General features: G+C 36.9%; 1 protein-coding gene across 3 annotated transcripts in view; it reads left to right on the forward strand.

The window, feature by feature from the left end:
- The window catches only part of TTC27 (tetratricopeptide repeat domain 27), a 112392-nt gene extending 103313 nt beyond the window's left edge, over window positions 1–9079 (forward strand). For all 3 annotated transcript variants that reach the window (XM_085055264.1, XM_085055263.1, XM_085055265.1), the window contains 4 exons: window positions 1415–1612; window positions 5005–5116; window positions 5711–5811; window positions 8836–9079. In XM_085055264.1, the coding sequence (XP_084911390.1) occupies window positions 1415–1612; window positions 5005–5116; window positions 5711–5811; window positions 8836–8958 (534 nt within the window). In that variant the 3' untranslated portion in view covers window positions 8959–9079. The remainder of the gene's footprint in view (window positions 1–1414; window positions 1613–5004; window positions 5117–5710; window positions 5812–8835) is intronic.
- The last annotated feature ends 4431 nt before the right edge of the window (window positions 9080–13510 follow it).

Consider the following 13510-nt stretch of genomic DNA (forward strand, 5'->3'; position numbering starts at 1 on the left):
TCATTAGTTCTGAAAAGATACCATGTAACTGTATATTTGCTTTCAATTCTTCTGTTACTTATATTTATTTAAGAAAATTATCAGCCATTTTGATTGATTTGGATTGTTCTGCCAAAAAATTTCTGTATTTGATAAAATTCATTATTTTTTGTGATGCATTTTAATTGAGTTATTCTGGAGAAGAAGAGTTACTTTAGGAAAGTGACATCACAAATGCTAAACAGGGTGGTTTTTTATTCTAAGTGTAATTTATTTTGATACTGTCATAATTTTTGCAGTACTTTCTGCCGGTGAACTGCATCTTGCTTTGTAAGGATGCATCCCATTCTACTTTTACTAGACCAGTGGTGTATTTGTGGGGTTTGCAGCTATTCACAGGTTATCTTTGAAGTTAGTTTTATTACTTTCACAATATTAATATTGCTATGAGTGTGATTTCATTGGAAGTGTTAGTATCACATGGACAAAAATGTTGAAGCATGAAAGTTGCCAAATGACAGACGTACAGGTTAGGAAGTACCAGCATTAAAGGATTTGTGTAACTCTTGCTGGCCTATCTTGAATGCAAGCCTTATGAAACTGCCATTTGGCTTTCATCCTTATCTCTTCCCCAGTCTCTGTATCTCATGCACTGCCCAGAACAGATACTACTCACTTGATGAGCCATAGTTTTTATGGAGTTTATTTTCTTCTAATTCATCTACTGTTTTGATTTACATTTCTTGTTTCTCATTTTGCTGAGGAGGAACTGAGGCAAAGTGAATCTGTTTTCTAGTTTTCAGTGTCCAGTTTGGGACAAGAAGACTGGTATGATGTAGCATTTCTTACATGCAAAACCAAACTCCTGCCAACAGCTGCACATGCTCAGCATTTCTGTAGGTCAGATCCCACATTCTCAAGCCAGTGATTCAAAAAGTATGGCCACTAATGAATACTTGAAGAAGAGGTTGATGGTACTGATTTGACTAGTAATTCACCAGGAGTACATTAAAACAGAGATTCCCAAGGTGGTATTCCATTGCCTTCCAGTTTCCATCTTATCTACTGTACATCTTTCTGCCAGTTGTTAAACTGAGGTCCTGTAAACAACAGTGTCTTTCATTACATGAATTAATTTGGCTCAGCCTGTTTACTAATCTTTTTATAACTGTATTATAAGGTGAAAATATCTGTAAGATACTGCACAATTTCCTTTATCCAAATTTCTGCCCTAGATTTTTGGCCTTTTTACCTTCACCAACGTGGAATCTTATAGATGAGGTTTAAATCAGTTGAATTACTCCATGTATTTTGTAGTCAATTCCATACTTGTCATATGGTACAATCATTAAGAGACCAAATATTACAGATAACCTTATATATACTGGTGTTGATTTGAGTTGAAATAAAAACTCTCTCCTGCTACTTTTTTAAGGTGCTGGCTATTCTGGTCAGAGCGGTAGTGGATGGTCTGGCTGATCGTGCTGGAGAGGTACCAAGTGGATTGAAGGGGAAACTGCAAGAGCTCTTGGGTAGAGTCACTTCACGGGTGACAAATGATGGGGCAATATGGAGACTTTATGCCCAACTTTATGGAAACGGAGAGAATGGTAGTGGTGAAGACATTGAAAAGGTAAAAACTATAGTGCTATAGTTTTAAAAACATAGTGCTCTTGTTCCAGACCTGTTTTGCTTTAGCGTTTTTATAAGCTCATTGTATTTTCTTCATGTTCCTGCAGCACACATTTTTGTTACAACAGGAGCAAGATGTTTTGCATCCGTTTTCTTTGACTTGACAAAAAAAAAAATCTCTTTTTTTTTACCAGCATTTCATTTTAAAACATCCCTTCACAGTTTGTGTGTATTGTCCTGAATTTGTATTCTGAAACTTACCTTGGCAACAATCTAATGTCTATAATCAAATGGTGGTGTGGGTTTTGGCTTTGTTTTAAATTGAAATCTTTGATTCTGAAGATATAATATTGCAGCTTCTGAAAAAAAAATGCATCTTAAAGGCATGATCCAGTAGTGGCATAAGCCATCTGTGTTCTTTGCAATCACTAAGGGAAAATGCACTTAAAATAATCTATACCACAGTTGGAGTACCCAGAGTAGAAATATTTTGTCCTTAATTAGCTCAAAATGGAATTAAATAATACTATTTAATTCTTAGTCTGTTGAACCATTGGTTTCTCTTTACCTTTCACTGGTTTTGCTATGTTAACTTCCACTTCTTGTCCTTATCACCTCCTAAGGAATTAAGTCGATTGTATTTGCAGAATAACCACTCTTCACTGCTAGAGGTGTTTACTTTGTTGTATGCTGGAGTGTACTTTGAATTTGATACTAAATTTCAAAAAGTTCAAATAGCCTTGTACAGTTCAAAAATAGTTATGGGTTATCAGATCTTCACTGAAGTTGAAAATACACAAGATCAGCATTCAATATGTCTTCACTAATGGGGGTATGCCTTTGACCTGAGCAAAAAATGCCTGTCTGGAGGATTGCTTGATGTCAAGCAAGGAAGATGGTTAGGCCTACAAATTGTATTCCTGTGTGCTTAAATTTATAATCACTTGTGCCTTGCTCATTGTTCCTTTGTGCTTTGCCCTGTGAAAAGCCTTGTTTAGTCATTGCTGGTGTCCATTATACTTCCAATTCCTCCCTATTTTTCTTTACAGCTGAGCAGTAAAAGGGATTTGGCCTATTTAGAATGCAGAAATACAGACACTGCAATATCCTGTAATATATCCTCAAATTCTTACTCAGACATGCAAAGCAGCAGAGGCCCTGTCTATACTATAAATGTAATCATTTCAGAATCTGGTTACATCACGGTATTTTTTACTAACCCAGTTAAAAACATGGTTTCAATTTGTAGAGTAGACAGGACTTTAACTGTGCTTCCTAATCAGACTGGTTATGGAACACACTTGCAGTCTAGCTTGCCCTGTGAGATGGAATGATGTTTATAAATACTTAGGGTATGCTTACATGTGTATCCAAATATCCTGGTATGACAGTAGCATTGATACAGATCATAAAAGAGCAAAACTGCCTACAGCCTCAGAATATATTAATTTCCAGTGTAGAAATTAATTTGCAATACACCAAATAATCACTGATTTCTGATACCATATTAAGAAGTAAAAATTATAAAACCAATATTTATTTGCTTTACTGCCACAAGCACTATCATGGGTCAGTCAGATATTTAGTGAGTATCTGTATCTATAGAAAAATTCTAGATGTATAGTTGCAGTTTTCCACCCACATTTATCAGGCAAAAGGTCAATGAATTCTAAAAGGCATTATTTACTATAGTATGGCATCAAAGGACAAAGAGATGGGAACAGACTTTTGAAAGTGTCATGTACCTCCTTACAAATGTAGGGTATGCCCTTTACTCCATACCCTTCCATTCTGCACCTTATTTAGTGCAGGTTTAATTATATTTAATCAATTCTGTTCCTAACATTGCATTTGAAAGAACAATCTTGTGTGTCTGGCTATTGTTAAAGGGTGGCTTGGTTGCTGGGCTTTTTACTTTTCTGTTCTGCTGATACATTTGATGCCACATGAATCACTAGTCTACAGTTGTAATTCACAACAATGCTTTGTAAATTGAATCAGTGAGACAAGGTTTGCTAGTTAGGAGTGTAAAACTACTGAAATATTGGGTTTGTGGTTCTGTTTTGGGGTTTTCTCTTTAGCTTAGCATATATTTACTCTCACACTTCAATATATCTGAACTGCCACCTCATTCAGTACTTCTTTCTTCCCTACGCTGAATGCAGTCCAGTCCACACCTTTCCCACTGAGGAATCTTTCCAGCCTTCAAGCTTCCTGCTGATCCATCCCAGGCTATGAATCCCTTCTGTTCCTTGAACTTTCCAGCTCATAACTGTTTCCTTACAGGATAAATCCAGGTTCCAGAAGTGCAAACAAACAGCCCACAAGACTTTGAATTCTTTCCCCTCCTTGACATCTGTCAGCAAAACCCCCCTAATTTGCTGCTCTGACTCAGACACATGCAGACTGAAATCAGACTGCTGTGAAAACTGTTGTTCCTTCTCTTGGAAATTCTTGCCTCTGCTTGCCAGAACTACTACCAGTTATAACCTAGGTTATTATGAAAAAAAATCCTTTCACTCTGGTTTGACTTAATATCCCTTCACTGCCATTTGCAGCAGTATGAGCAGTTCAGTCACCTGTGCCATAGTGATTGGAGCTCTGGTGGGAAAGAGAAGGTGGAAGCTTCTGGGGTGACAACCCCCAAATTCAGAAGTCTTTCCTATGCTCATGTATAAGTACCACACTGATATTTTTTTATTCTTTTATATTAAACTCTTTAAAAGGATAACTGGAGAGTTGCCGTCGAACCAATCCATGTAACTTCTGGCATGTATTTGTTTCATGTTTTTGGTGCTGTAGAAAGAAAACAAAATTCGAAAGCAAAAATTAATTTTTTCAGCTATAATATTTCTTTGTTTTTTTTCTCTTAATCAGACCCTTCTTCTATATTGTTTATGATTTTTTTCCTGAAAACATTGAGAACCAGAGCAGTATGGCAACTAATAGCTACATCTATAAAATGCATATTCCCCAAGATTACATGTACAGGAAGTAAGCTTTGATGTATTCAGTTATAATTTTTTTAGATATGAATTTGGTGTTCAAAGTGTGAATGCAAGTATTTTTCTGTTTTTCATGTGCATTTAATTATGATGACTTGGCAAACATGGGTCACATCCATCAGTCTAGACAGATTTTTAAAAGAAAAATTAGACACATGTTACTTTATATGCTTCTCATACTTGAGCTGTAATATTGGTGAAGAACATCTGTGTTACAGCTGGCGCTTACCGCTCCAGAGAAGGACACTACTCCAACTCACAGGAAATCAAGTATTGTAGAGATAAATTCATTTTCTGGGTTGAGCAATAATTTCATAGGTACTTAAAAACAAATTAGTCTCCTAGTTGGTTTTCTGACATACTGATAATTTTTTTCCCCTCCTTGCAGTCACTGCAGTATCTCACTAAGGCACATAAATGTGAAATTCAATCAAGTGATTGGGAGAAAGATGTTTCTTCTTTTAAGGAAGTCGTGAAAGGAGCAATAGAGATTGCACATGGTACGTTCTACCTGAAAAGAACTTTTGTTTTTCATGAAGAGTGTAACAAGTATTTATTAAGCTTAGTGGCAAAACAATATTCTACTTTACCTGTTGTATTTATTCCTACTACTAGGAGTCCTGTTACAGAGAGTATCGTCCTGATACTGCATAGAAAAATATACTTGGAATGAGGAAGAAATTGTGTAGGGTTAGTCAGTAAACATATGACTGGTTAACATGGAATCAATTAATTTCATGATCTAGCAACTTCATAATACAAGTGAAAATGCATCTGCAGTTCATCTCAGTCCTCAGATCATCACATAAATTGTTTGATTGAGTGTGCCAGTCAGGAAATGAATGAAACTTAGTAAGATTATTCCCTGTTCTGTGATATTTATGTATAAGAAGGATACAGATACATGTTGAGTTTAAAGTTATCTTCTCAAAATTACTTGGTTTTTTTTTCCTTTGTGTTTCTCTTTGGGGATATTACACATTAAACTGTCTGTGCAGGGTATCAAGATCTTTAATTAAATGTTTTTGTTCAAAGATGATTACTAGAGTGGTAATGCTTTTCTGTTTTGGGGTCCTTCTGTGTTTGGATTCTAGTGGCTATAAAGTGCAGCAAGAACAAATCTAATCATCAGGAAGCTTTGCAGATACTTTCTTCAGCTCGGCTCAACTTACGTGGCTTGTCATCCAAGGCAAAGGTAGGAATGTTGAAAAGGTAGGAATTTTTGTTTGAAAGCTAGGAATCTTTGTTCCATTGCCAGAATTTCTCTGTTTTGAATAATTATAGATCAAATAATACTTGCCTGTCTCAGTGCATCATCAGGTGGATATTCATCTCTATGCTGTTAAAGGATTCTGGATTTACGTAAACTTCTATTTCTCTTCTTCCTGCTAGGCTTTAATTACAATACTAATCTAAGAGGCAGCACTAACATTTTAGAGTAAGGTAGAATTTTACTTTAAATGTTGGGCAATAAGATTTGAATGTTAGAAAGCAATCAGTGATTTCAAAGACCTGTTTTTAATGTGAGTAGTCATGGGAGAAACTGGGCAGTCTCAGAAAGAATGGATCTAAACCTGCAGAAAGGACCAAATTGATTGCTTTGCGTCACTTGGAGTGTTTTTAAAAGAGATATTTATTAAATAACTAATTTTTAATCTGTTTTCTGTGGATACCCTACCAATTCAGATATTAATTACTTGAAAAATGTCATCATGCTTGAATAATACATTTTCTTCTAAAACACACATCATGTCTTAAAGAGGGATTTTTTCCTGCCTGTGAAAGGGTGTTAGCAATTGTGAATCACAGAACTTAAGTTTTATAGCGTGTGCTTGTGTTACAAAGTGTTGATTTGTCATCAGTGTGCTAAACTTGACTCACACTCTCTTAAGTCCTTTAATTTTAAGGATTAAAGCCTAGGAGAGTTGCATAAGCAGACACAAACTGGATCTGTAACTCTGCTTTTAGATACAGGGACAGGTAATGTGTTGAATGTGTTGAAAAAAGAGACGACTTATGTTTTGCTGTTACTCACAAAATATGGTTGTGGTTTTTTTTAAAAAGGTGCATAGACTGAGTATTGCTGTAGAGAAAGCACTAAGTGACATGAATTATATGAATACGAGTACAGGTGATTGAGTCTAGTAAATTACATTTTAATTTCCAAAGACACTAATTAAATGAACATCTGTATTATTGGCAGATAATGGTTTTATGGTACTTCTGAGAAAACTGTCATATTAGAAATGAAGCATTTAATGTGACCTCACTGGCTTTGCATCCCTTCCAAGATGCCATCTTATTTTCAATTTGAAGTCAAATTGAATTTTCAAAGTGTGTAAAACTCAGTAATCTTCTGTCAGATCCTATGCACAAACACTTTAGCAGTGTTTATGCCTGTCCAAGTTTGATTTCATCTCATTTTGCTGCCCTGTGAGTCAATATTAGTGTGGGGGTTTTTTTTTTCATTTTTAATTTCAATTGAAAAAAGCACTTAAAAAAATGGTCTAAGAGCTGACTCACTAGTTAAGAATTCAGAAGGAATGAAAGAACAGCAAAAATAACTTTTAAAAGATAAAATTCCAAAATTCTGTAGTCAGGACATGCAATTGGAACAAAGCAGTAGAACAGGTGAAACAACATCACTACTTCTGGGATACTTCAAACATCTCTTGATGTTTGAGCTCCTATTTTGTGTCAGACTCACGAAGCACCCACAATCTGCTGAAGGCTGCAGCTCAGAAATGTGCTGCTAATGAGCTCTTCTCTGTACAGAGCCTTCTGGGCAGTCACATGTTATAGTAAATAGCACAGTGGGCTCTCTACTGGTCCTTGGCCCAATGCATCATTTGGATCTGACAGGTGGGGTCCTTGAGAAAGAGAAAGGTTATGGAAATGCATTGTAAATGCATGAAATGTGGGCACTGTTTTGGGGAAACATGGAACATAAAGCCTGAAGAATGATGGTGCTTGAAACTTCCCCAGGCTGTCTCTAGTTGAATAGATCTCTGTGTGTGTGGAGAGAAAAAAAACAAAAAAGAACAAATAATGAAAATAATGATATCATCCTGATTTATTTAGCTGTTTTACCAGAAAGAGCCAAACTTTTCTGCCACACTCCCAGAGTGAGGTTTTTGGGCTGAAAGTCAGAGAAGTTCCTGTACTTGTAGCACAAACATGTTCCTATTTTTGTGCGAGATGTTCCTTACTTCAATGACAGCACTGTTTTGAGGCACACTGAATACCTTGGTTCAAGCCCTTTAAATACATTTTTGCTTATATACCCATCTGTATTGTCCCATTATGTTTTGATGATATAATGATGTGCAGATGTACTCCAGAACAAGTTTTGATTTTCATTTTGTTTTTGTCTCCAAATGTTGGCTTTGTGTTTGTGTCAAATGAAGTGTGAATCACTCTCCCTTTACATAATGAAGGAGAAACATATGTTTGGGTGTCCCCCCTTCCCCACATTTCTGTGTAGTGGTACCTCACACAGCCTCAGTATTAAATAGATGAGGATTATGATTGCTCATGAGTTACCTGTTGGGGTTTTTTTGTTGGTATTTTTTGTTTGTTTCTGTTAATGTCTTAAGGTCTTTAAAAACAATATATTTTTATTACTCTGTAGTGTTTTGTTTTCTCTGGTATAACTTAATTACACACAGGTGAATGCCTCCACCCATGCATGTCTTGACATCAAATGTTAAAATATATTTATTTGAGGTTTTGGAGAAAAAGAAGCAACAGAATATGACACTGGGGGAAATGGTCATTAAAATTCACTACTAATTTATCAGCAGGTGGGCTTATGAACTGCAGTGACAGAATGTGAGATGCTCTTCTAATTTGAGTTTCATGAAAAAGTGCTTAACTTTCAATGGAATCAGGAGTCAGCATAGGCAGTCAGGTCTGAGCAGAAACCCCACGTCCACAGGAGGATTTGACCTTCTGATGCAATATCAGGTGTGTGGGACAGATTTCAGGTCTATATGCAGGATATGTATCTGTATGTGTGTGTGCCTAACTTCTGTTTATTGCCTACAAAATCACCTATTTTTAGAGAGTGATAGCATCATAGTTTACAAAAGTGTGAAAAGCAGTATAGAGATGATGAGCTTCCTGTATTTTGTCTCTACACTGAAACAGAGAAACTGTATGTATCTTTTAAAGGTATTTATTTATAAAGTACTTACAAGTATTTATTTTTGTCGTGCAGCAACTTTTCATTGATGTAGCAAGTAATGAGGTTCACAGTGAGATAGCTGATGAGGTAACAGCTATGGACAACATGATTGCTGAACTTCAGGAGCTGAGCAACCAGCTGAGAGACCAGTGCTAACTCATGGACCAGATTTCGGGGGAGGACGATAATAATGACGTGTTTCTTTTGCCACTGCTTTTGCTGATGAAATAGTAACAATTCTCAGGCAACGACACACTCAATAAACACTTTTTCTGTACAGTGCTGTTCTTGTGGTCAGCTTTTTTCAGTGTTCAGGCTGCCTTTTAAGATTCTTTCTTACCTGGTCCCACTCTTACAAAGTTGTGTGTTTTGGTTCTTCAGTCCCAGATTTTCTGGAAGAGAGCTGCTGGTGTTTGTAAGGTGATTATCAAGGATTAGTTCTGCCTGCTTGCATCCACCTTGGTGCTGGGATACTGCAGGATGCCCACCCAGGTGGCAGAGTGGGGCAGCTGCTGGTCTGGAGGAGATGGAGAAGCAGGCAGCAGAGGTGGGAGCTGAGCCCAGCCTATTTCTGATTTTAATTCAGTGTTAATTGCTTACAGGGTGGGAGTGGGGTCCTGAGAGCAAGAATTTAGTCCTTTTTTTTCTTCTTGTAATACAACTAAAGTAGAAGCCTGTTTGTTGCATTAGGATTTGCAAACAGTTATTACTTAAAGTGGTGTTGGTTTATTCACTATACATAACTTGTGTCCCATGGGCAATAGACTGGTACTTCATCTGGGCTTTTTATAGGCATGGGGATTTCCCCCACTAAGGCAGCAATAAAACTGCAGTCTGATCTAAAATACTTCCATCTGACTAGATCCAAGGAAGTTATTTTCATCTAGACTGTTTTGCATGGTTTCATTTTTCAGCATCTTTGCTACCAGTCTTCTTAAAATAAGATTTTTTCAGGGCTTTCCAGAAACCTGTGTGAAATAATTCCCTCACTTATATGGTTTTGGCTTGCTCTTCCTTATGAGAATGATGTGGTTATTTATATTCTGGATTTGTACATTCTATGGTATGATCTGTTGCTGAGAGGTAAGTTTTCTCCTTGAAGAGAAAGCCAGAAGGCACAAGTAAACCAAACAATTATTTGGATTTGAAGCAGCAGTACATGCATGTTATTGTGGTGCATAAAGGGATAAGCCATCTTGACACCTTTGTAGAGCTGCATACCATTATAAAGGTTCTTAGAATGGAGAATAAATTATTTGGTGACAGTATTTAAACATGAGGTTCCCACAGAAATTGCCATCTTAGTGATAGGTTTAGCTTCTAGTGTTTTGCCAACTGTCTGCAAAACACCTCTTTGTTGAAATTGCCCAGAAAGAGAGGAGACATTAAAGTTTTTGCGGGGGGAATTTGCTTTAGCTGCTCCCATTTTGCTCATATATATAATGAGGAGTCCACCTGACTGGGAAAAAAAAAAAAAAGGGCTGAGAATTTTGTGACAGACTAGCACCACTACCATCTTTTTGATGTGTCATTAGGTTTTAATATGACTTAATCTTATTCACTAAGGGGAAAAATACTTTTGAAGCTATTATTTTGTTCCCAGCACTAGGTTTTATTGGAAAGAAAGGGTTTAGGTGTGGAATAGTTCAGTGGCAGAAAAACCTTCCAATTTTGTAGTAATTTTATTGCAAATTTAAAACCAGGATTATGTCCCATTATTAGTTTGGAAACATGAGATTTGAATTCTGTTGTCTTGATTTAAAAGATGATAATTCTATTGAGACTACCTGAGGCACTTTTATAGCTGAAGTTTGGTACAGAACATGGAGCCAGATCCATTTTTGTGTAATGGTTTCTGCCTAGCATTTAGAAAAGACAGATGGGAAGTTAACACTTCTTCTGGAATATTAGAAAAGTCTTGAAAAAGCCTGAAAGTCCTTTCCCTTTGATTTTGTTCTTTTGAAAATTGTTTTTGTTTCTTTTCCTAAGGTGGTCAAGTGAAAAAGTCATTCTGCTCTTTCAGTGTCTCTTCCTTGCAGTGCTTCACATGTTTTCTCAGCACAATTTTTTTTTCCCCATTTGAGCCTCTCTGTCTTAGCAGATGCATGGAATGTAAGCAACTTCCTCTTTCACCTAATACAGGGAAAGCCTCGTGTCCACAGACAGGGTGTTCCTGAAGATTGGCTGACTAGTGGTATGACAGCACATCAGTTTTCCTGTCATGATTAATGTAAGAGAGGGGAGATGTCTGCAGAGACTTATGCATAGGTAACTTGAATATGTACAGACAATATACATGGTGTGCAAGATGGCAAGGCAGGAACTGACTCGTCATTAAGGAGTCTGGCTTTCCAGGGCAGATAATGATGCCAGAAGACCTCAGCCACTTTATCCATGAGGCTGAACACCTGATGGAAGTCTCTCTACCAGGTATGTACTTTACACCTCTTTCTTCATATTGGTGGTATTTTCATTTTCCTCAGGTACAAGGTGACCCCATACTGCTTCTTTGGAGATCATCACAGTCCGTTTAAAACTTTCCAGACACGAAAACCACGTCAGTTTTGTATGGTACTGATTTTCTGTGCTCATGCCAGTAGAATTCGGTTCAGAATAGCTTTTAAGAGACCATTGTCATGAAGACAATGTTTCTATAAAAGCTCTGGCTGTCAAAAAAACTCTGGCTAGTATTGAAAGAGGAATGAACATTTCCTAAACAGACTTCAGACTTTTCATCTCCGTCTTATGAGGAGCATCTGTCATCTTACTCGGATCACTCTCATGACAACTGCAGAATCCTCAAGAAAACTGGACAACAAAACTGGGCAGTCCTTTCCTGATACAGTTGTCACATCTACAAATACCTCTATAATAGCTCTGTTATTTTCAAGACCTCTGTGTATAGCACATGCTACCAATTATTAATTAGTGTAGCATGGACTCAATTAAGCAGTATTTTGCAGGAATGGCTTACAGTTCACAGTAGAACTTCAGGTACTTAGGATCTTTTTTGTCTTTTTAAATTTAGAAGTATTGGGGTTTCCCCATTTTGACATCTGTTTGTCATTAGAGCAAGTGTGGTGTGACATGGAGGTGAAACAGATGAGTAGAATTTTTCAACTTCCACCAACCCAGACAGGGAAAGCAACTGTCTCAGAGTTTTGAAGATGTATATAAAGGCAGGAAGTATGATGTATGAAAAAGGATTTATTTCTGTGACCTAAGAGGGTTTGTTATTATTTCTTTCACCTAATATGGTTCAATCTATGATGTATTTTAAGCCCCTGGTGGTTAGACCCCAGGGAAGGTATTCTGATTCACCCAGAGGTCTGTGTGGGGCTGGGTGTGGTACTGAAAGTTTTTTTGGGGTTGGGACATTACTCATGAGCTGAAGTGAATGTTCTTAGGGCTGGTGGGGCCACACTGACTCAGGCAGGTCATCCCAAGTACAGACCAGTAAGTGTTGTGTTCCATGTCACATTGTCCTCGGTGTTCCTCCACCACACTGACTGATGCATTCAGAAAGGAGGCAGCTCTCATCCCATCATTATGCAGAGCTCTGTACCAAAAGTGCTTTGGAAAGAAATAAAGCTTTAAATAATTTTTCAGTTCTAAAAATGGTGCATGGTTTATATCAAATACAGAGGACACATTTACAAGTTCAGCTTTCGGATGTGTACATACATTGGTTGAAACTACACCTCTTTTTTTCAAAATAAATAAGACAGGAAAAAACCCAGGTATTAATTTTATCCTGCTTTAGAGAAGCTGTCAACTGTCTTTGAAATTATTTTGACTTAGCTCTTCTGTTCAGTATTTCTGCCTCAGTATCAGTGACTGACAGTACAGATGGACATAATGTATTTCAGGAGATAAAAGGAAGCTAAACAAACTCATACTATTTCCAGAGTAATACCAATTAAAATAATATATAAGCACCTAACCTTTTTTCTTCATTCATGCACAGCTCTGTACCAGAAATGCATACAGAATAGGGAAGAGGTAACAGCTGATAGGGTGCAACTTGGGTTCTCTGAACTTGAAAAGAAACAGGAACTTGATAGGAAAAACCTTCCTCTAAAGAAGAAAAAATTGTCATGGGCTGTATGGAATTCTTTTCAGTGCAGTTACTCAAACTAAGTGCTTTGTGTTTCAAAAATTATTTCAAGAAATTAATATTTTTTATTTATATTGTGTCTATATGTTTGTAAGCACTTATGCTTGTATATATGTATGTATATATGTATAAACCTATGAATAAGCATTCTCATATATGCATATACATAATTTTGTGTCTTTCACAGAAACAGCTGTTAATTCTGAAGGTGTAAGAGGTACATTTGCAGAAAGGTGGATCTCATGAAAGCTGTATCCATTACAGAGACTGGAAATCAGGGCAGGTATAGGAAAGTCATTCCTGCACATTTTACATGATGTGTTTCAGACATAAGACTGGCAAGTGAGGTGAATTACACAAGTGAATGGCAATAAAATACTTACGTTTATGCCATTGTAATACTGCAGTAGGGATAGTTTTTGCAGCACTCAGATGGACTTAAAAATAGATAGGTTTCAATCAACCAGTAGCTTATTCAGGCATGTGCTCAAATATAGTAACTGCATTAGACAAACATTTCCACTAATCCTTCAGCCACTAATAAAAGAGTTATCCTTTATGGGCTGAATGTAGTAGCACAGAGTTTTCTTT

This window comes from Lichenostomus cassidix, chromosome 3 (assembly GCF_008360975.1).
Source record: "Lichenostomus cassidix isolate B80296 chromosome 3, HeHo_3.0, whole genome shotgun sequence".
Taxonomy (NCBI): Eukaryota; Metazoa; Chordata; class Aves; order Passeriformes; family Meliphagidae; genus Lichenostomus; species Lichenostomus cassidix.